Raw genomic sequence first — 24,421 nt, 5'->3', positions numbered from 1 at the left:
CAAAAGCATTAGTCAGGCCAGGCTATATGGAAACAGTAAGCCCTGGCTTTGGCAGACGTAGTGCCCATGTGGGCAGAGGCGTAGACCATGGGACAGGAAGAAGAGAACAGGGCCAGAGTATGATGAAACTTGAATGCAGGGACAGGGTTTAGATTTCAGTATGAAGCTGATGGAAATTTTTGAGCTGGAGACAGAGGGTAGGGAGACAAAGCACAGATGCTGTGCTTCGGGGTGTTCACTCTGGCACAGCTTACAGGAGTGTTTGAAGAGAGAAGAGTCATTGTGGACAGGGAAACTATTGTCATAGTTCAGCCATTATGTTAATTATTCCAGAAATATGATTCGAGTGAGTATATTATTAACTTGTCATGGAGAACATTGGTCCAGTGGATAACAGCATTCCTAATCCTCTGCTTTAAATATGGTTGTATTATTAGCAATGGCAAGAGTTTGAACTTAGGGTCCGTGAATGACAGCATCCAAAATGGCATACAAGTCATAACCACACTTGAATTTCCTGAAACACAGTGCCTAGGACTCAAAAAGACCATCTACTCAATTCGGCTAGGACTGACATTTTACAACTGATTCTTCCTTTTTGGATTCCTTGTCAGGCCTCGCCCTCCTGACCAGGGGTCTCTCTGCCCTCACCCAGCCTTCTGCACACACCCCTTCCCCTGCACACACCCAGTTTTCTTTTGGTGCCAATCCAGAACTGCCATTGCCTTTCCTTCTCTCCTCCAGCTAAGATATCCTGTAAAGTGCTGTGCAGCAAATGCAGGGGGTGGTGGCGGGGAGGATGCCAGGGGAAGGCCCCTTTCTTCCAGAAGCAATATCTTCGAGGTGGGCTGTCAGGGAGCCTGCAAGATCTGAAGTTTCAGAGACTGAATGAAAGAAACACTCAGCTAACAAAACGGAGCGCTGCAGAGGACGCTTCATCTGCTCTGGCCAAATCCCTTCTTTCTTTCTATCCTTTCTTTCCTAATAACAGCTGCCCTCTCATTCCCTGTTACTCTGCTGTGAAGAACAAAACCTCCCTTCGACTATCTGTTTTTCTTTTCTTCCCCAGAGTAGGTCTCATTACTGGTGATTAGCAGATGATTAAAACCAATTCAGCTTCCCCCAGTAGATATTTTCTCCCTGTTTGTGCCCAGCCCGTCAGCCTTCAGTGAACGTGCTCCTAAGCTTATTAACGGGCTCAGAGGATTAGCTGCAGCCAAGCTCAGTGGCTCCTATATTGTGATGCAGGGAGTGACATGGAACCATTTGCAGAGCGCAGACAGGACCACTGGGACCCAACTCTCTCAATCACGATTTTATTTTCCATGTAGAGCAAGATTAAAAAAAAATCCCAACAATAATTACAAAAATCAAACGTTTGGACGAGTCTGAAAATCTTCTGAAACCCAGTGGCAGAAAACAGGCTAAACCAATCACGAGGGGCATCAGGGTGTGTGTGTGTGTGTGTGTGTGTGTGTGAGTTTACACGGATGTGGAATCACACAGTTTACCTACATTCCCACCCGTGTATAAAGATAAATGTCCTCCTTTATTTAGCCTTGGCCTTCACTTTGCTGTTTACACGGTATGTGTTTGTACGGATCACATAGGGATAGATCTCTTTGAATGGAGACTTAAGAATTGTCAACTTAGAATCTAACAGACTATAATTTAGGTAATACTTTAAAGAGCATCGGATTCTCCAAAATTGTGACACTTGGATATCGGCAGATACACACAAAGAGATTCTAAGTAACTGGTTTCACTTCTGTTTCAAAACCACAAAAATGCCATAGGGTGTTTAAAGTTTACAAGGAACGTTTCCCTATCTGCAAGGCTTTTCTTTCCTGTATAACTAACTATATATGAATTACAATAATGATCATGATAATAAAAGTGATCTGTTTATTAGCTGGGATCACAATCAGTAGCTTAAGAAGTGAAAGGAGTCTAGCTTTAGAAAGTTCTGAAAGGGGAAAACCCTCCTGGTATAACTGCAGTAGAGGATGTTTGAGGGCTGCGTTTCGGGCGATGCGATTGCTTTATTGTTACAAATGGACTCTTCATCTAAATCTTTATGTTTTTCCCATTTATTTCTTTTCCACCTTTTCAAGGCAGCTTAACTCTGAGCGTGCTGGAGCTTGAAATCTAGTTTTCAATTCATAATAGCAACAGGGTTTGCAGGAAATGTCAACAAATCCCCATCAGCAGGGAAAGTGGGAAATGTGAAAGGTGAGTCACGCCAGTCTCCCCTGGCTGCACGATGGATCTGTGGAGGAGGAGAAGGAAGGAAAATCCTAGCAGGAGAGACCTTCCAACCAAGCAGTGAAAGCCAGCAACGCCAATTAAACAAAGGAAAACCTGACGAAACAATAAGAAAGTAATGAGAAATCAGAGGAAGATATTGTCAATCACCCAAAATGGCACAATCATATTTTATTTAATTTCATCATTTACTATCTAAGGGAAAATGACAGACAAGGAATTCTTATTGGTTCGATTTTACCAGCATTAAAACATTTCCAGCAATATCCTTGACCTTGCTTGGCCCCAATAAGTAGGTAATTGCTAAAGGATCAATTCCTTCGTCATTCAACAATAGGCCCCAAACGAATGCAATATATTCAATCAAGTGACAGAGAAGCACAGCTGAAGGTAACAGAATACAAAGAAAGCTTTACAAATGATGGTCACAAAAGTGCTGGGATAAATACCAGGAAAGCATTTATCACCAAGGACCTCTGATAATGTAACCGGAATGTACAGGAAAAAATGATGGTTTATTAAGCTTCTAAATATTTTATGCCATGCCTATGAGGCATGGCATATAGAAAAGAGTATTGCTGGGATTAGAGAAGGATAAATATTGTTGAAGGAAATACTTTTGCTTGGAAGTATTTCACAGGGACTTGAGAGGATTTCCATGTCAGTAGAGAGGCAAGCTCAGAAGCAGGGCTGTGCTAGCCTCAACAGATGAATAGAAGAAACGGTGCCTTGGGAAGGGGGAGGGGTATCTGTTCCCTGTTCCGCCAGCTCCGTGCAGGCTGGGGCCAGAGCAACGTCATGAACTGAGGTTCTTTCACCCACTGAATTAAACATCATAAAAGAGGACCGCTGGTCTCGCTTCCACAATTCTTCAAATAACCTCCGCAGTAATGGTGGCCACCAAGCCGCGGTCATCCTGATACTTAAGGAATCCGACAATTATTTCTGACTTCTGGATGTCCAGGGTCACTTTTTCCTTCATAATTTGCCCTGTTTTCTTCTTTTCAGTGTTATGGGATAGAATTACATGATGCACAGGATAGTGCCTGTCAGGAGAGAATGCATCCTACAGATTCCTTTTATCATTATCATCACGGTAGCATGGCGGTTAAGAACTTTGAACTTGGGTTTGGACCAGCTCTAAAAACTACTGGGGTCATGACCTTGACGAATTTACTTAACCTCTTTGAACGTTAGTTACAACACCTATAATATGGGGGGAATATTACCCATCTCATTGAATTAATAAGGATTATTGCCTTAACAAGGGTTAACCAGATGATGCTCTCTAAGGACTCTGCCTACCCCTGGATGCAGAGTCAGATCTGTGATGAGTACATGTTGGTCATATTATTAGTGGTGTCACCAAGAGCGACAACTGTAACAAATTCTTTCCGATGTGGGGACACTACCTTGATGGGAGGGTACAAAGGAAACTATCTGAGTTAATTAAGACCCTTAGAAGAAGTTTGAGACACAGTAGCTACCTCTGATAGACCTAAATCTTATAGGAGTAGAAGGCGGGAATTGGGGTGAAGCAGCCAGATCAAAATAAACGGGACAAGATGCACATTAAAAGATCAATAACAATCTGAGGCAGTGTTGTAAGGTGACAAATGAGTGTAAGAGATAGTAAATACAGTCAGGAGGGGAAGGATCATTAAGGGCTTGGGCTGCCAGGGATACCGGTACTAGAAGGAGGGCCTGAGGAAAGACCAGAGCTGCGAGGAATGTGGATGGGACCCTTCCTTGGCAGGTCCCTCTGTGAGGGGAAACACAGACTGAAAGCACTCACCCTGGCCAGGCAACATAGTAGCCACTTGCATGAGTTCTCTTAGAACAGGAGCTCCTGGTAAGGAACGTGGAACTAACAAGCTACCACCAACCGGAAGAATTTGGGAAAGGTCAAAAGGAGGGAGGAGACGCCGGTCCATATGTCCTACCAACCTCCCAGAATCCTTCTCGCTGGAATCCATCTTGGCTGAGCTTTGCATGCACCACCAGGAAGGACCCTGGGCCAGAGTGGTTGTCCAGAGACAACCCGGAAAGTAACCCCATCACCATAAAACCCGAGACTGAGAGCCACGTGGAGAGCAGTCCTCCTGGGTTCCCTCACCCTGCTGCTCTCCACCCGGGCGCCCCTTCCCAATAAACTCCCTTGCTTTGTCAGCACGTGTGTCTCCTCAGACAATTCCTTTCCGAGTGTTAGACAGGACCCCACTCTTGGGCCCTGGAAGGGGTCCCCCTTCCTGCAACACCTCCAGGCATCCCCTTTCTAGAGGATTCTGTCCAGCCAGCAATCCCCTGGATACAGCCCGAGTTGGGGGCTACCATGCTATTTTGTGCTAGTAAATATTCGACTGATGGAAGGGTTATTACTGTTATTATTAATGATAATACTACTTGAAGCCACAGCCAATTTAACTCAACCATTTGGAAGAGCGGCATGGCTCTATTATCCAATTGATAATTTCAGGGTTTTATTCACAGGCACAATCATAAGAAAAACAAGGAGAAGACAGTCCCCCAGTTGTGTACATATGCACAGACTTTGCCTTTTGAGAACATAATTGAGGATGAGAGTCACAGAGAAAAGATCATTAAGAGTTACAAAGAAAGAAAGAAGCTGAAGGCAGCACCCAACCCAAGAGGGTGGAAACAGGCGGGTCCTGGGGACAGCAGACATCAGGGCAAGGAGATAAAAGGGAGAAGAGGGCACAGGGATGAACTGTGCTGGGAGAAAGCTGCAAGGGAAGTTTCGTCCACCGAAACGTTAGGCAAAAGTGGCAAATATAGCTGCTGGCAAGGTTCCCTTCCCCGCTCCCACCCACCCCGTAAACAAAACGTCTCCAGCAAGCCAGGATCTCTAACAATCCACATATCACTAACCAAGGCCCTTAGTGCAGCATGGGTTAGCAACCCAGGCAATTCCTGCCTGTGGTCTGAAGCCCAGCAGGGGTGAAACTGGGAGGGGGTGTGATTTGGGTGGACACGGTGGGCCTTGGCCGGCCACTAATCCCAGAAACAATCCAACTGTGAGGGGCTGGAGGGCGTCAGAGTGTTTGCAAAAGCAAAGACATGCCTGCTCCACGTTGCTGGCAGAATCTGAGCATCGATTTAGCAAAATCTGTCCGCAGAGAAGCAAACAGCTTGGTGGGTTTAGCTAACCATAAATAGACAATTAGAAATATCAAAGGTGAACATTGATCAATCATCAACAAAAATAAATAGATATTTCTAAGAACTTCCCAAGAGGTAGGGCAAGGGGCGGTAAAATCCTTGTCTTGGGGGGAGCTGATAGGTAGATAGATGAAGATCTGATCTTTATGTCTTAGGCTTGACCTTTATTTATCACCTTTGCATTTATGTATGTATGTATGTATGTATGCATCTATCTATCGTTTATCTAGCCATCCATCTTTCTAATTTTCTACTTTTTCTTATGATACTAGCCATACACCTTTGTAGGTAGAATCTATTACATCTTGGATTTTCCCACAGAACCTACAGGAGAATTCCTGTAGGTTTATTTATTCTATTTATTTGTTCTCCTACATACAGGAGAATAAATATGTTTTGAATGAATACATAAGTAAGAGCATTCCTGATAAGACTCAATAAGGAAATGAACAAGACACAGATTCAGAATCAGTACAGTTACTTAAAAATGATACAGTGGTGAGATCATGCCCTCCTTTAACCATATTCAGTAGCTTCTGATTCTTGTTCTGTTGTGCCATTGGGGGACCTGCTTGTAGGGTGATGTAACTGAGGTCTCCTGGCCCATAGATGCTACTGCCTTATAAGGTCAACTTCTACTCAGAAATAGTAACAGCTAACACTTATGTGCCAGACACTGTTCCGGGTGCATTTTGAAGATTAACACATTTAAACCTCGTACCAATCCCATGAAGCAGGTGATGTTATGCTTTTCGTGTTACACACAGGGAAACCTTGCACAAATAACTAACTTGTATAAGATCCGAATGTAGTGAGTGAGGGTGCTGGGAGTGGAACCCAGGATTCTAGATTTACGGTCTGCATATTCAGGTGTTTCTGTCTCTGAGCATCACTCTTTTCCTGTGTTTTGTACAATTTCTTGGAAGTCTCTGTTGCTTACCACTCGTAAGAAATAGTCCTAATACTAGGACAATAATTTTCAAATCCCACATTTCAATTATGATGGGGGATTATAACTAAACACCTAATACCTGTCCAAATACTTGTTCCACACTCCCCAAAAGATGAACACTAAGAGAATATCCCAAACATTCTGGATGGAACAAACAAGCTAAGTAATCATTATATTTTAGCATATATTGCACACCTGCATGGGCTCTCTAAAATAAAGGAGGTAGGTTTATCAGATAGTTTTATTTCTTGGTACCCCAAATACCAATGCAAGATATGAGAGAGTTCATTCAACCCTTAAAACCTACAAGGTCGAATTAGGTTTCTGTAGAGAAATCAGATTGTTTGGTAGAGCCGATTTTTAATTACATTTATAACATTTATTTCAAAGTATAATAAGCATATTATATATGAAAAATGATGCATTGGAGGAATTTAAGAGTTAAAGAGGGACTTCCCTGGTGGTCCAGTGGTAAAGAATCCACCTTCCAATGCAGGTGACGCAGGTTCGATCCCTGGTCAGGGAACTAAGATCCCACATGCTGCGGGGCAACTAAGCCCACGTGCCACAACTATTGAGCTTGGGTGCCTCAACGAGAGAGCCTGCATGTTACAAACTACAGAGCCCATGTGCGCCGGAGCTCGCACGCCACAACTAGAGAGAGAAAACCTGCACACCACACCTAGAGAGAAGCCTGAGCCGACCGCGAGCCATAACGAAAAGATCCTGCGTGCCTCAACAAAGATCCCATGTGCCACAAAGACCCAATGCAGCCAAAGAAAAAAAAAAAAAGGAGAAAAAGTTTAAAAAAGAGTTAAAGAAAGATTTAAAATGTTTTAAGATGTTTGAGGAGTTTAAGAGGATGAAGGAAGGGAGAAAAGAAAGAGAAAAAGAAAGAAAGGAAGGAAGGAAGGTAGGAAGGAAGGGAGAAAGAAAAGAAAGAAAGAAAGAAGGAAAGAAGGAAGGAAGGAAGGAAGAAAGAAAAAGAAAGAAAAAGGAAAAAAGGAGGGAGGGAGGGAAGAGGAAGAGGTTGGGAGGAGAGAATAAAAGTGTAAAGTCCATTTAAAAAGGTGCAGAAGATGTGGTTCTTGCAGACACCTGAAATGAATTGATTACTAAATTAGATTTGGCTCTAAATCTTCAAAACATAAGGCAAAAAGGACCTATATCATGAAATAGTTGTATTATTATATTAAACAAATATTACACCCTTTACTTTCATATACTATACATATTATGTTTAGAAGTACTTGTTATCTCTTCAAGGCATAGTTTATTCACAGTGCTAAATATAACTGAACACAGATATTCACATTCCACTTGAGTAAGTCTCTGCTTTTGTATGACAAATATAATGTAAGTCAGTCTCTGGAGCCTTCTGAATTGAATTATCACATCACTGATACCTTGTTATTAAAGACATCTTAGATTAAGATAAAATACCACTTGATGCTGAAAGGTAAGCTGATCAACTAATTACTTGACAAGTTTCAAAAGAGATTCCCTGAAAACAAATAGAATGAACATTTTTGAAATTGAAATATAATTATAAAGTAATGAATATTATGTAGCACGTAGATCCTTGAGTATTGACATTAAACAGTCAAATGCGTGCCTGGGAAATGGCGTGAATTTCCCCAGGCAAATGCTTTCTCAAAAGGTTTTTCTAGGATGGCTTCGGTAGGTGGAGGTCTACACAGGATTTTGCTGTCCGTGGGAGCCATGGGCGTTGGACACACCCTGCACAGCTGTCAGGGCGACATTTTAAACACACTCAGCTTGTGATTGTCCAGTCAATTAACTGATATCTGAGGAGCAGGAATGAGGAAAGAATCTTACTCTCTATGTGTGCAAGGCAGTGTTCTTCCCCCAAGAAGCTAATCTCATACAGGTCAATTAATCTCTCTACACTTCAGTTTCTACTTTCGTTTGTCATTTGAAAATGGGAAAGATAATTTCTATCTCATTTATTCATTCACTGGACTCATATTATTGAGGGAACTAACAGACACAAGGTCCTTGCCCTTCATCTAGTACAGGAGACAGATAATAAACAGGTAAGGACATAGCACGTCCAGTAGTGATGATTGCTATGAATCCAAATAAAGCATGGCAGTGCGGGCCCCAGACACTGGGATGAAGCTTGCTATTATATGAAGGTTCCTTAGAGAGGACCTTATATGGAAGAGACTACTTGAACAGAGAGCAGAGGACATGTGAGTATCTAGAGGGACATGGCTCTAGGCAGAGGAAGCAGCAGCTGCAAAGGCCCTGAGGTGGGGCTTCCTCACATGTTGGAGCAAGAGTGAGGAGGACACTGTGGCCAGGAGGAGATGAGTGAGACGAAGCATCGCAGGGGGTGAGATTGGAGAGGCAGGAGGAAGCCGCATGTTAAAAGGACACTGGCAAGAATCTCCCATTGCAGCAAAACAGTGTAGCCTGTAATTCTCCTTTTTACAAATAAAAATGCTGGACGTAACACACCAAACAAACAAAAAAGACTCTGAAAGATGATGGAAAGTAGAAGGTGGACTGTGTAGGGTCTCTGGGACATGAGTTGCGGAGTGGCTTGTGCTGAGTTTCCTTTTTGTTCTTATATATCCTGGACAGTACCCTACATGCCCAGCAGGAGCCTCCATCCAGAATCACCAATAGGCACTGACCAAAAACCCCCCAAAAAACAAAACCCCAAAGAAAAGCCTGTTTCTCCTAACCAAAGGACTGAGAAAGGGTGACCTATCAACAGAAGACCTTTTTGGAAATACCCCTCTCCCCCTCCCCCCCTATATCGTCCAAATACCTGTGAAAGCTATACCCTCGCTGCACTCCTCTAGAAACTGGTAGTGAGCTCCTCTCCCCTCACCTGGAAGTGTTGGTGGGGCCCAGCAGAGAGCTGACCTTTCATGCCCCCACCCCATCCTGCAAAACGAAGCGTGCTCAGATTCCCCTGCCAGCATAGTGGTAGCAGGATCTAGCCTCAGGCTGAACCTCCATCCCCACCTAGCACCAAGGAGACTTAACAAGGTGGTTGGAAGCAGGGCTAGTCAGTTCTCCTCCCTGCCCCTCTGGTATCAGCAGAGCCCGGTGAGGAGTGATCTCTACACGTAACATCCTACTTAATGCTGAAAGACTTTGCCTCTCAGATTGGGAACCAGGCAAGTACACACACTCTAACTACTCTTATTTAACATAGTACTAGAAGTTCTAGCCACTGCAATAAGGCAAGAAAAAGAAACAAAAGGCATTCAGATTAGAAATAAAGATATAAAACTGTTCCTATTTGAAGATGACATAATTGTTTACATAAAAATCCCAAGGAATCTGAAAAAGAAACAAACAAAAAATACCCAAATAAACAAAAAATAAGCAAAAACCCTTCCAGAGCTAATCAGTAACTTCAGTGACATCTCAGGACCAGATCAGCTCACAAAATTCAATCACATGTCTATATACTAAAAATCAACATATAGAAAGCAAAATTAAAAGCATACTACCATTTATAAACACTCCAAGGAAAATTAAATGCCAGATATAAACTTAACAAAATATGTACATGATCTGTACACTGAAAATTACAAAATGTTGAGAGAGGGATCAAAGAACACCTAAATAAATGAAGACATACGATGTGTTCGTGGGTTAGAAGATTCAAGTAGTAAAGATGTCAGTCCTTCCCAAATTGATCTATGGATTTAATGCAATTTCTATCAAAATCCCAGCAAGATATTTGTAGACATAACAAGCTCATTCTAAAATTAATATGGAAATGAACAGACCCTAAGGTAGTTCCAACAATCTTGAAAAAGAAGAATAAAGTGGGAGAAATCATTGTTTAGATACGAAGGGCTATTATATAGCGATAGTAGCCAAAGTAGTGCGGTATTATCAGTAGGATAGAAACATAGATCACTGATAAGAGAGTAGAGAACCCAAAAATAATCCCCCAAAAATATGGCCAAAAAATATTTGCAAAGGTGGACAAACAAACAGGGTTAAGACAATATCTTGGACTGAATTGTGTCCCCCTGAAAATTATATGTTGAAGCTCTATTCTCCAGATAGAGGGAATCACAAGAGGAAATTTTTAGAGTTAGGAAACAGTGCTATTCCAAATGTGAATCACCTTTTCTAATTAGAAAACACTTAATAACCCTGGCTTGCTTGGGGTACGTTTGCTATGCTACAGGAGCTACGCAAAGTGCTTCATATGTAGCTCTACATTTAATCTTTAAAACAAACTTGTGAAATAAGTCTAGTATAATATTTTGATTTTCCCACAGATAGGTAAACTGAGTCCTAGAGTGTCTAAATAATATTGTCTCCTTATGACAAAGCTAATAAGTGTTAGAACAAATACTCAGTAACTCTGAAGCCAGCTTGAGCACCAGCTTGTCTTAACCTGTGGCTTCAGCTTCACCCCAGCCTCTCTCCCTGGTCTCCATGCCCTAGGATGGGCTTCCTTCTTCCTAGGCATGTCTTCTGATTTCCCGTTTCTATTGCATTGTTCATGTCAGGGTCCACTTACAACAAGCTTCCTTCCAGCCCTTTATTATTCAATTCTTCCTCACGAGCGATCTGGTATAGGTTCCTCCTTATACATGTTCTCTGCATACAGCAGGACTCACTAAATGGCCCTATACTTATTAATCTCCACCTGGGTGAGTGGTGACTTATGAGAACTGATTTGAAACAAATATTTTATGCACTTTTGATTACCAAGCACATTCATTTCAGCACAAGCCCTCAAAATCATCTGTGACCTTTAAGAACATGTTGGTAAACCGATCTTGGCTTGTTTTCACTGATCCAGAAAACTCTCTGGGAGTTTCCAAGTGAATAAATAAGTCATTGCCCCTACTTGCTGACAACCCATCCTCTCAAATTCCTTTGCTTTCGTGTGACATTTGGCAGACAAATCTGGTACATCTGCACTGCAGCTTATGAAGATTATTCTAGTCTCTGTACTCACAGGGCACTAACAGGAAAAGGACGATTCAGACCTTGGTGGTGTTGGCATGTGTATCTTTTAGGTCTCAACTATGCAAAGAAAATAAGCAGGGAAAAAGTAAAAGAGTTAAGTTTAGTGGGCTCAGAATCTCTTTATATATATGCTTATATATGAAAGTGCTTATTTATTGGGCCAAGGTCCAGAATATGAGCTCAGTTTGGTACCATCCAGCCACTTCCAACACCTGCTTGCAAGCTGCAGAGGCTTCACAGATGAGAAGTATCTTTGCCCGCTACTTTTCAGAAAGTCCTTTATCATGGGGGCGGGTGGGAGAGTGGGTGTTCAGTAATTTGGTTGATTCTGTCAAATTCATTCCCCTGTTAAAAAGATTTCTTGAAAAAAGATAGGCAGCAAACTTTATTCAAAGGGAGCTATCATGAGACAAAGAGGAACCAGTGCAATGGGGTTTTGCAGTAGGAGAGAGAGATAGGGTTCAATTCCAAATACAAGGAAAAGTGGGAACTTATACCTAAGGAGCAGGACATGTGTGTGTGTGTTTGGGGGGTGGTGTCAGTGGATGGAAAATTATTGGGAAGAAACACCAGGGATAAGGAGGGTGGAGGAGAAACCTGATCAAATATCAAGGATGACCAGAGAACAAGGATGGGAGATTCTGGTAAACTGACGGAGCAGGATTCTTGCTAAAATTGGACAACACAGAGATGAGCATGGAAGTCCCCCAGACAGGGCCTCTTTGAGAAGAGAGTTCAGAAGTGCCTGAGAAGAGTTTGGTCAAGCAGAGAATCTCTGTGCTCCTGAATCCAGGAGAGCTGCAGAGGGAAGCAGTCGAGCGTTCTCCTAGAGACCTGCATTTTAGCCAGTGTGTCTGCAGAGTATTCCTTTATCCACATCTGCATCTTCACTGGGGGCCTCTGGATCAAAACCACAGCCCATTCACATAGGGCGACCAGATATTCCAATGCAATTGTACATCTGCCCATATCTGTGACATCCATGTGTGTACCATTGAATACCTTTCCGGGGAAACATGTTCATGGAAAAAAATATGAACTAAATCACGTTTTCCTTCTCCTCCTCCTAACAGTTTGCCGCAGTTTCCTCAGCTGGTGTGCCTCTGAGCGTAATGACTAGGGAGACAAATGATTCTCTTCTATGGCTATTTCATGTGAGAACAGTTCCATTCTGGAACTTCGTGCCGACATGGCGGGCTATTGTCCCCTCATCTGCCATAGCCATTCACCTCTTTCGCAAAGTGACTGTCTTCAAAGAGCCTTTAGGAATGACTTAATTCCAGGATTGGCTGCTTTCTATCACTAAAGCACAGGTAACCGATATCTGAGATTTACTAACTCATCCACACACTAGACACATGTGTTCAATACAGTGAGAAGTTAAATACAGAGTGTTTTCACACGCCAGAGTGATGAGCATTGTAATGGAAGAATCGTGTAAGGAAAGCTGCACACCTGGTTTGCTGGTAGACATCCAGAGGTGCGAAAGAATCTTCTCGTCCAGCGGTCCCCAACATTTTTGGCACCAGGGACCGGTTTCCTGGAAGACAATTTTTTCATGGACCGAGGTTGGGGAGGGGATATGGTTCAGGCGGTAATATGAGCAATGGGGAGCGATGGAGAGCGGCAGATGAAGCTTCGCTCATGCCTGCCACTCACCTCCCGCTGTGCAGCCTGGTTCCTAACAGACCACGGACCGGTACTGGTCCACAGCCCGGGGGTTGGGGACACCTGTTCTAGTCCAAAGTCTGGTACATAATAATTGCTCTTGCTGTTACAGTAATACGCACCAAAATTCCCTTTCTTCTTTTGTTTACAATGAATGGCAACATTTATTTTTGACAGCTAAACCATTTGTTGAGAATAGATAAATCCATACTGGTGAGAGAGAACTAGGTATATTTTAATATATAATTAATTGAAGAACAAATGTGTCCAATAATCCACAAATGCTATATGTGAGATTTCTCTGTAAAACTTTTGATTTCTCTCTGTGGATTATGTGATGGACAGCCTCAGGTCATTCCCATCTAACTACTTTTTATTCATATGGATTTAAATCTTGTTTCTGACTGTAACAGGATATTTTAGGGTGTAATTATAGACAACGTGGGCCCAGTTGACTTCCCTCAAAGAAGTTACAGCCATACTTTATTAAGGGTTTCATGTAAAAGTGGAGTGAACCACGTTCTTAGAATAAGCGATTCTCCATTAGGACCATTGATGGAATGACAGTGATTTTTCTATAAGTTAAACTTCCGTTCTCAATAAAACATCTAATTCCCCTCCTGTGCAGAAGGAGGTAGTTTAAGGTGAGGGACACGTTTTGAGACTTTTATTTTAGAACCTGGGAAAGCCTAATGTTGCTCTTACTCTCTGCTATCTTTTCTTTTTCTTGTGCTCATTCAATTCTTGTCGAAGACAAAGGCTGTGCTTACTTCTGTGTGTAATATTGCATTTGGGAGTGGGGGAGCTTGCAGTCTGGGTACCGGACTGTTCTGATTGCAGGAGCTATTGTTTTAGTTGTTAGTGGTGATACCAACAATGTACTCAGTGACCTGGCAGACAAGAGTTAAGAATTTATCTTCAGGGTGCAGAGGATAGCTCACAAAATAGCACTAAGATGACCAACATTTAGCACTGTTTTGTTTTTTAAAACTACAGCTACCTGGCGAAAAATATTGGTGATAACATATCACATAATAATTGTAATCTTTAAGTGCTCTGTGTTATTTCTCTGGGGTTTAAAAGAGATTGGGTTTCTTACAGAATGTCTGAAAAGGTTAAAGGCTCTCTCAGGGAAAACATACTTAACAGTGCAGATTGTGTGTGTTTTTTTTTTTAAAGCATATTACCTGGATTGAATTTGGTGATGATAGTCACTATGAAAAACTGGATCAACACTCTTGCTAACTGAATTCAACAAGTATATATTTTTAAATGTGATCTAAATATCTTAGTTTTAAATAAACATCGTTGAGGATAGAATTTCAGATATATGGAAGGATTGAGTGTAAAATATGAAAGCATCACCATCAATATCACTAGCACTAAAACTGCAAAGAAAAAACAATGGTTTAACTATTTTTAGAATGAGCAAAGGATTTCTAAGTATGAAACTGATGACCCAAATTATATAGAAAATTATTCATCTATTTGATTAAAAATTAAGCATTTCTTTATACCAAATCTTTCACAGACAAATTTAACTTAAAAATTAAAAATTTATCATATATTTATGATAAATGTAAATAAAGGTTAACTTTCTGGTCAATCAATAAAAAAAGCACTGATACTTTGAGAAAAAAAGGATGTGAACCACTAATGCTGTTCACTCTTGGTCTGAATAGTATCGCTCGGTCCACTGCATGCTCAATATCTTACTGGTTTGAAACCCATATTCCTCCAGCTGCTGGGACTCCCTTCTCCCCGTGCCTAAACATCTAAGCACCAGGACATTAATGCTAGGTTTGCCTCACGTAGACAGAAAAAGAAAAATCAGAAACACGGTACAGGGACATGAACACACATTAATTTGCTCCATGCCACATTACTAAAAGTGATTTTCTAAGTGTTTCAGCCTAACAAATAATCCCAGTGCATTTTTTTAAAAAAAGCCTTTCAAACATATATTGTCAGGGTTACTCATACTGACTAATGGAAAGCCATTATTTCCCTTGCAAGCATACACAATTGCAAACTGTCTGCTTTTGGCCGAAGAATCTACATCCTAACCTCTGGAATTGTGCAGTGCCCTCTTCCTGGTGCTATTCAGCTTGCATCTCTGTAACTTCCCTATTCTTCCAACCCCTTCAATCCTACATAACTTAGCAGGCACAAGAGAAAAGAAACAAATGCATTCCCCTCATCAGATAGCATTACATGCCATTCTCTGTAGAAAGTAGCCTTGACCCATCTTAAGATTGTTTGCTTCTATTTTCTGGCACCTTCATCCAAATAGGACTGTTATTATTCATCAAATTTGCAGCATTCTTTTCCTTCTGTGTCAGCCTTTCTAGCCTTTTCCCTCTCTACTTCCAAGAAGCCAACCAGCTTGCAGTTCTACGAAGTCAATGGAAATTGCATGCTCATAGCAGCAGTTGGGGGCACAGAGCAACACAGGATGTCAGTCAAGAATAGATGAGCACATTATCAATAACATCAGTGTGTTAGGACCTCCCCTCGGCTAAGTGGTTTGCAAGAGCCTACTTAAAGTGATTACTTAAAAAAGAAATAAACTGTAGATTTAGCTTCTGCACACTCAGCTTTCTAAAATGATTATTATTATTTTGTACATATGAAAGAATAGAGAAAGACTACTCTCTCTTAGAGAACAGCAGTATCAGAATAATGTTTGCCTGTTAAGCTCAAGCTTAAACTACTATAACATTGATTTGCACACTTTGCACCAGCTGAACACTAATACTTAAAAATGGCCTCACTCAAACCCAGCTTAGACTCAATACAACCAGCTTCTACCATGTAGCTTAGCGACTCTTTCCCAAGATCTATCTGGCAGATGGGGTAATGGGTTCTGGCAAAGGATCCACGCCTTTAGCCTCTATTTAGGTTCTTGATTTCAGACCCATTGCTGGTGGTTAAGAGCCAGGAAACTTGGAAACCGTCCATCTAAGTGCACACGCTGGTTCCACTATTTACTAACTGTTATTGTGAGCCACTTATTTCTTGTCAGTGTCCCTCCCTTACCCCATCTTTAAAGTGAGGATAAGAATAGTACCTACCTCGGAAGAGTGCTGTGGGGTTGATGAGGGAGAATATAGTCAATTGCTGGGAACAGTGCCTGGCAGATAGTATGACCTGTCGTCATCGTCATCACCACTTTCCTATTGGCTGACTTTAGACTCTTCCTTCAGGAGTTGTGTGCAGTGGTGAAGGAGAAACTCTGTAACCCTTAACCTTCCCTCTGGGTATCTGTGGGGCTAAAGTCCAAACACATCAGCAATTGCCGGCTTTATAGACGCTGTGGGGATCTCCTAGTCTTCAGCTGAGTGCTGTCTGTCTACGTGGCTGAGGATCTTGTCTTTCGACACTGCTGCTTCCCTCAGCAGCCATGCCTTGCTCCTGAGGGTGGTCCAAACGCCCAGGGTGACTTTGCCTTCTAAAGACAATAGCTTAGGCTATTAAAAAATTAATAGACAACATGCTTAAGCAGCTTGTCTGAAAAAAGCCTGTATACTAATAGTTACAATTGCTATGTCTATAGAAATATATTTACTGAATACTTACTTTGTCTAGGAACTTTCCTAAACGCTTTACATACGTTTTCTTCAGTAATCCTTTTAATAAGTCTATGAAGTGGATATTACTATTGCTGACATGCTGCAGATGAGGAAATTAAGACAGAAAAATTAGATAATTTACACAATGTCAAGCAGCAGTTAGTTCAATGCCAGAGCCAGGAAAAGAACCTATATCTAAGTCTGCAATTAAGATGGCAACTGTAATGCCACACTACATCTAATGTGGTGTAATGGCATTCTGAATTGCACAGAGAGTGTCCTTCCTCTGAAATTTTCCACGAACACTGATCAGGAAGACAAGCGTACCTGATAGGGTTTGATTATTGACCTAATTTCCTCATTCTCTGGATGCTCGTCGTGGAAGTGTGGAATTTCTGGACATGCACCTTTTCAGTTATACCTGATTCTGCCAAAATGCCCTCCAGAGTGGCTGCACTAAATTATAATCCCGTTAACTGTGTTTGAGAGTCTTGTATCTCTACAGCTGCACCAACACTGGATGTTGTCAGGCTTACTTTTTTTAGGCTAACACCTTAGTATCTCTTTCTCATGTTAAACCTCTTCTACTTCCTTTAATCAGTGTGTGTCTTTACTTTGCTACATGGTTAATGCTTTCATTCTCCAGAATCCTCCTACTCTTTATGATAGCACACATAAATGGAAATAATATTTCTTGAAAAAGAGGAAAACAAGCTAAGCTCTGAATTTATTTACTGTCCCATGGGAATAATCAGGATTGTATCAATATTATCATCTGTATTAGGTGTTCTCTTTAGATAACAAACTTCAAATGTATAAATAATTTAAAAAAAGATTCCTGGAGACAATTTGTTTAATTCCAACCCTGTCCCCGAGATGTTTAATAATAACCTTGGATGCCTTGGAGGCAGCAAGGATAAAATCATGCTTGAGTCACCCGTTCTCTTTCTCTCTATTTATATGGACTTCTGGGATGAGTACACATTTGCCTTCTGGCCAGTAGGCTTTGTTCGGTAATATCAGTGTAACTTTCTTATTTCTGACTTTATCTTCAAGTTGGGATTTAAGATCCAGACAGTAACTAATTAATAGGAAAGAAAGTGTATATATTTTCATGGGGAACGTCCACATTTTTTATTACATGCTGTTTATTTAATTCTTTCTACTTCTGCAGTTTCTAAGTTTCCAACTTCAGGCCAAAATTGGTTTTGAGTTGACCCCTATTAAATTTAAACCTCTGCCATTTCTCTCCTTCACACACACACACACACACACACACACACACACACATACACACACAGTGTATCAAGAAAGTAGTTCAGAAAGCACATTCCATATTAATGTGTCATGTAATTAAAGTACTTCCTGATTCTTTACCTTAAAATAGTGTCTGATGCTTTGAGTCCTTGGAGTGACTTGGAGGTGAACCAGGAAGAGAGACATCCATTGATTACCTACAGCATCCTCTTCAACAGTCCTGCCCAGAGATTCTACCAAGCAGGTAACTCAAAAGTCTTATTCCCTCTTCTTCCTCTTTTCCACTCAGGGAGCTCCTACTAGCAATCCTTCTGTTCCTGTTCGGTAATCACAAGACTTTCCAGAAAGAAAATATAGCAATCCATTACTGAAGAGTTGTGGCCTCCGCTCTCAAAATAGCAAAGTTACGTGGCCAGAAAATAAAAAGACCACCTTGGACTTTGAATACGTGTTTTATGTTCCAAAAACTTGGCTTTGGGAGGTCAAGGATGCTTTCAAAGTTTGGTGTCAGATGCTCACCGTCAGAACCTAAGCACGTTCCTTAATTACTCTCACATGGGACGACAGGGACTCTTGGATGACAGAAACAGTTTTCTGAAATAGTTACAAATCATTTGGAGTCATACATAGTGATTAAGGTGAGTGATCCTGTGAGGAATCAAAAATGAGGGATTAATTCCAAGACGGGAGTATAAAATGGAACTTACTGAAGAAAATAGATTATTTTCTCCATCATGTTATACAAACCAACCATTTGGATTCTGTGTGTGTGTGTGTGTGTGTGTGTGTGTGTGTGTACGTACGTGTGTGTGTGTGAATAAAGCTAATGCTTGGAAAAAATAGATGGCTCACTATGGCCATTCAACATGTTTTCTAGAGAGACATGATCAACCGTCTTTCTGAGTCCTCTCATGTTTTAGGGACATGGCTCATGGCTTTTACCTCCCCAGTAGCGTAGGTTCATTGAGATAAGATCCTGGCCATCCACCATCATTTCCTCTCTTCATGGCCTGGTCCATTGCCTTGTACACCATGGGTACCAACTGATTTTATCTAAGTGAACAAATGAATGACTCTGGCTCCAAGTCTTGGTCTGGGTTTCTGAGTGCACTTCTCTTTCACACTGTCTGATCACCTTCGATGCTGGTCCCACCCTATGTGGACCCCATTTTTTTTCCTTCGCTGAACAATGCTTTCAAGCCTACTTTCCAGGGAACATAGCAGAAATGTCTCAACATGTGTTTCCTGTTATATACTACAACCCTTCTGAAGGAAAAGAAACAGGATTTGATGACTGATTGGATCAGGGGATAATCTCTCACATGTCAGGTCTTTTAGAACAGTTGGTGTCTTCGTGTAATTAATCTTGTACCACCTTAAGGGGACTATGCAACTAGGCAGAATTCGATGTTCTAGTCAAGGTGTCCAGCTATTGGTCAGAACCATTCTATCTTCCCTGGTCAGCTCTTCCTTTCATTCTCTTCTAACTGGCTTATAATGGATAAAAGTACTATCCCTGAAATAAAAAACAAACAAACAAACAAACACCTGTTAGATATTAGATCCACCTCTTCCTAATTGGCAAGTTTCTTGATGTAGTTAAGCTTCAGTCTCCTTTCTTCTAAATCCCCAATAAAAGTATCTACTTCCCACGGATGCTCTAAGTTTGGAGTGAAAGGATGTTTGTAAGAGGCTTTATTGGGTAACTGGCACCTCAGGTCCTCAATACCTCAATACCTTGCCACTCCATTATAACTATAACAACTCTTTCTGCAAAGCAAATCATTCAAATCTTCTCCTTGGTTTTCAAATGTCTGAGTAGATGGTCTTCGTTCTGCTCATCTTTCAGAATTTATTCATTCTCCTCCTACAATCTCATCTATGCTCATGGCTCTGATTCTCTCTATGCTAAATATTGCCCACTCTCTGTCTATGGGCCTAATCTTTCTTCTGGCCTTTAGACCTATTTATCCAAACTGCTGTTGAATATCTCTACTTGGATGACCTAAAAAGTCCTTCACATTCCATAAGCCCAAAACTTAAGCCATGATCTGCCTTAACATGTTCAGCAGAGTAAGTGGATTGCCACACACCCCATTGTACACTCCAGTCCAATTTTTCACACTGTGTGGAGAGTGATATTCCTAAAGCATACATCTATCTCTCCATTCCTGTGGTTCCCCATAGCACTTAGGATAAAAATATAAATTTCCTTAGCACCACTGGTTTCCAACTCTGTCTCTCTCTCTCGGCCCTGTTCTCCCTTCCACTGACAACCTTCCCTTCACCACTTATCTACTTCACATAGTGTGATTTGACTAACTATCTTTTAGGTAATCTAATTTCCTTAGCAGAACCCTGGTTCTGTTTGTAGTTGCAAATGTCCAACTTAAAACAAAAGGAAACCAAACAAACACAAATTAGGAGTGGCCTTGTGATATATATGTGGAAACGTGCTTATGATTTCTGTGAAAGTTTTGGTTTCCTGATATAGTTGCCGTGCTGCTTCTTCTTGCCTGGGATTTGGACAAAATGCCCAGAGCTGCAGCTGCCACCTTGACTCTCAGATAATCATAGTGATGGTAAAGATTTGGTCATTGTTGCCAATCCCATTGCCAAATCTTTCTTTATCGGCAGATCAGGTATTTGAGTAGGAAACACTTCCGAGGGTTGAATAGTGGCTAAAGATGTTGAAGTCTTTACTCATTACTTTGTAAAGGAGTCTAGGTTTGCATAGGAAGCTCCCATTCACTCCAACCCACAAACCTAAATGCAATAAGACGCGTGTTATTTTACAGAACTGTTAGCAGCCAACCACCACTGTTTACGTTTAATGACAGGGATTAGCAATTTTCAATTTCATTAGCAGATACAATGGTGACAATAACTGCTTTTTAATGAGCACTGTTCTATGTATATTATCACATTTAATTATTGTAATAATCTCATATAGTAGGCATTATTATCTCTATTCTACAGATCAGGAGACTGAGATTAAGGGAAATAAAGTGCTTTGCCCAAGTGTATTCAGTTTGTATTTAGTTCGCCATCACTGGAGTCAGGACTTAAACGCAGAGACTTAATATTTCTGACCCCAAACCTATGGCTTTAACTATAATCTTGTGTTGACTTCTGCACATGGGCAAGCCTACACATTATCTTATTTAGCATTTGTCTGGCCTTACATCCTCAGGAGGTTAACCGTGTTTTTGTAAATGTCACGTTTTCTACTTCTGAGTCAAGTACACATGTGTAAAATAAAAACTTATTGTTCCATTTACTCTAGAACAAGGATGTATCCTCCACCAGTCTTTATATCTACCCAATATGAATGGAATAGGGCACAATATTATAAAAACGCTGTATTCATTGGTTTTTGGCAACATCGCTAATCACTCCCTCTCTCTTGCATTCTGTTCAGCTTGTAGATACTGCTTTTTTTTTTTTTTTTTTTTTTGGCTGAATCAACATGTGAACCTCATTTTGCAGGATTTGTTAAAAATATAATTAAAATGTTGTATAAAGGTTTAGGCCAAATTGGCCTGGATCCTAGAACACACTCTAAGCAAAACCTCAAGGAATATACGTTCATAGGAAAGGTTTGCTCTCTGGGATCTCCTCCCACTTGCTTTAACCTGATATTTTGCTTATTCTGCTATGAAATTCCTCAGAGGAGTGAAACAGTAGCTTGCCTCATTAAGACGCATCATTTACAAGATGTTGACAAATGTTGGCATTTATCCTGTTAACATAATAAATGTGAGAAAAATGACCATTTGGCATAGATAGTTCCATGCAAAACACAAGCATGGCTGAGACTGAGGACGATTTGTTGTGTTGTCTTCAGCAGCATCGTTGAGGGCTACATACTGGAATCACTATGTTTTGGAAATAATAGTTATTTCTTCTTTGCCCCACAAATATAATTTTTCATTCTTGTTGGCAGTGGGCAGACAGGGTAGCTCAAGACATAATCAAACCTAGAACTCAGAAAAACATCCATATAAATTTTGTTTATTTACATTTTTCACCTCAACAAAGTTTTAAGTGTTCTCCCTTTTGGAAGAAAGTTATTATTTTTTGCTTAATGTTTTAACACTTGGTTATATGTTTCATACCACTTGTAGCTATCTGACAGTTACACATTTTTTGGTTCAATATTATAGAGCTTTAATCTTAAAGCTAACTAAAAAAAGAAAGGAAGTATATAAAAAAGAAAGGAACTATATAATTTCCCAAATTATAAAGCGTTGGCTTGAATTTTCTTAATGGAAAGGATTTCATCTCCATTAATGAAAATATGTTGAGAATTTAATTTATTCAGTTTTACAGAATTTGAATTTGACACTGAGCTTCTAGATATGTGTATATACACGTGTGCACGTACACACATTTACTTCAGGAAGGAGAAAAGCAGACCTTGACCTCTAGGAGCTGGCCTGGTGGTACTCACAGCCAGGACCTGGTGTTCTCCTGTTGAACAGAAACAATTTTACAGAACATCTACATCAGACAAGATCACTCTGTGATGGACAAGACAAAAACAAGAACGCTGCACAATCGTGGCTGAAGATCGACAAAGTCATAAGTGCTGCTCTCTAAACCACAAAAATGGCCAAACACCCCTCTATTCTGGCTCCTATGAATGACCACTGCTTCTTGTGCAATTAAATGCAGCTAATTTCAGCTGTACTTTCGTCTACCCTCCTTCTAAGGTAATACCTACTGAGGGTGTTAGAAAGGATGCTTCGTGTCAGGTCCTGTGCACCCTCCCTCTGCCATGAGCAACGCATCCAACTTGCATCCAAATACAAGTGTGCTCCTGGTGGTCTTGGCCTGGAGAGACTCACAATATACAAACAGTAATACAATCGTGTTACTTAGAAACACAAGCTGACCATCACATAATACATGTCACTTTAGAGTTAAACATTTATACTCGAAAGTATTAACTTTACATATTCTTCTTCAATCGTTTTTATAATACCTTTATGAGCAAGTGTTGGTATAATCATTTGGCATACAAAGAAACTGAGATGAAAGTAGTTAAGGGACTTAATTGTTCACATTTAAAAGTAACAAAGTCACACTTTGAATCCAGGTTTTCTGATTCCCCACTCTAAGCTCCATCTTTTTTTCTTTTGTATTTAAATTTTTATTGTAATATAATTTACATATACCATTGTGTAAGTTTAAGATGCACAACCTGTTAATTTGATACATTTGTATGTTGCAACAGAATTACTACCTCAGCTTTAGCTTACACTGTTGTCAGGTCTCATAGGTATCATTTCCTTTTTTCTGCATGTGGTGGGAATGTGTGGTGGGAACATTTAAGATCTAGCCTTGGCGACTTTACGGTACAGGGTACAGTACTGTTGACTGTAATCGCTGTGCTGTGCATTAGATCTCCAGGACATATTCATCATCTAGTTGCAAGTTTATAACCTTTAACAACAATTTCCCAATTCCCGCCCCCCCACCCCAGCCCCTGGTAACCGCTCTACTCTCTATTTCTATGAGTTCAGCTTTTTGAGATTCCACATAGAAGTGATATCATACAGTAAGTATTTGCCTTTCTGTCTGACTTATCTCACTAAGTATAAAGCTCTCAAGGTCCATTCAGGATGTTGCAAATGGCAGTATTTCCTCCAATAATATTCCATTGTGTGTGTGTGTGTGTGTATGTCTCCCATCTGCTTTCATCCCTTGACAGACACTTAGGTTACTTCCATATCTTGGCTATTGTAAATACTGCTGCAATGAACATGGGAGTGCAGATACCTTTTCCATATCCTGTTTTCATTTCTCTTGGATATATGCCCAAACGTAGGATTGACGGCTTATGTGTTAGTGTTATTTTTAATTTTTTGAGGACTCTCCATCCTGTTGGTCATAGTGGCTGAACCCACTGTAGGGAAGCAAAATGTGACCCCAAATAGTCTCTCTTAAGCATGTAGATTAATTTAGGCTGATTTTTAAGGCCCTGAAGACTCAGGAAGAACCTTTCCTCTTCCCTCTAACTGCCTAAAAGAATGTAGATAGAGGACCTGTTCAAATAGGAAGGTAATTGTACTAGTAAGTTTCTGTGTCTCAGAAACAAGCCCAGTGCAATTCAGAGACAGAATAGTTGTTCTTGTGGGGGAACTTGAAAGAGGTAGAAAGGGCTCCAGGCATAAAAAGAGTACCAGGCTGGGAGGCTACCAAGATAGGAGGTTTGTAACAAGGGCAGGATAATGACTTATACAAAATTTTCTAACACTTGGCTTTTCAGACATGAAAAAAATAATGAAGAAAATACAAGAAAGAATCTGGATCAGTGCTAGAAATTAGGATATAAGTGTAATCCAAATGTAAGAAACATTGAAAATGTTAGTTAGATACAAAACTACAAAACTGAGGGGATGCAATTGAAAGACATTGGGGGAAATTATCATTTATCTGCCGGTTAAAGCATCAAGCCCCAATGAGAAGTACAGAAGGGATACTCAGGACCCCAGGCACATAGCCCAGTTTGGACGGGCCTGGATGGATGGGAAAGAGAGCA

General features: G+C 40.8%; 1 protein-coding gene across 6 annotated transcripts in view; it reads left to right on the top strand.

Moving 5' to 3' along the window:
- The window catches only part of TMEM182 (transmembrane protein 182), a 390,855-nt gene that overhangs the window by 355,776 nt on the left and 10,658 nt on the right, over positions 1 to 24,421 (top strand). For 3 of the 6 annotated variants that reach the window (XR_009009934.1, XR_009009932.1, XR_009009935.1), the window contains one exon: positions 18,164 to 18,512. Coding sequence is in view for 2 of the 6 variants with exons in the window: in XM_057558318.1 (XP_057414301.1) it covers positions 18,005 to 18,118 (114 nt within the window). In the remaining 4 variants the exon portion in view is untranslated. Of the gene's footprint in view, positions 1 to 18,004; positions 18,119 to 18,163; positions 18,513 to 24,421 lie in introns of those variants that run through there. The other 3 variants (XM_057558318.1, XM_057558316.1, XR_009009933.1) reach the window with 2 other exon arrangements.

Source organism: Balaenoptera acutorostrata, chromosome 12 (genome assembly GCF_949987535.1).
Source record: "Balaenoptera acutorostrata chromosome 12, mBalAcu1.1, whole genome shotgun sequence".
In the NCBI taxonomy this organism is placed as follows: Eukaryota; Metazoa; Chordata; class Mammalia; order Artiodactyla; family Balaenopteridae; genus Balaenoptera; species Balaenoptera acutorostrata.
Note: the sequence above shows the minus strand (reverse complement) of the source record. Positions and strands in the feature narration are given on the sequence as shown.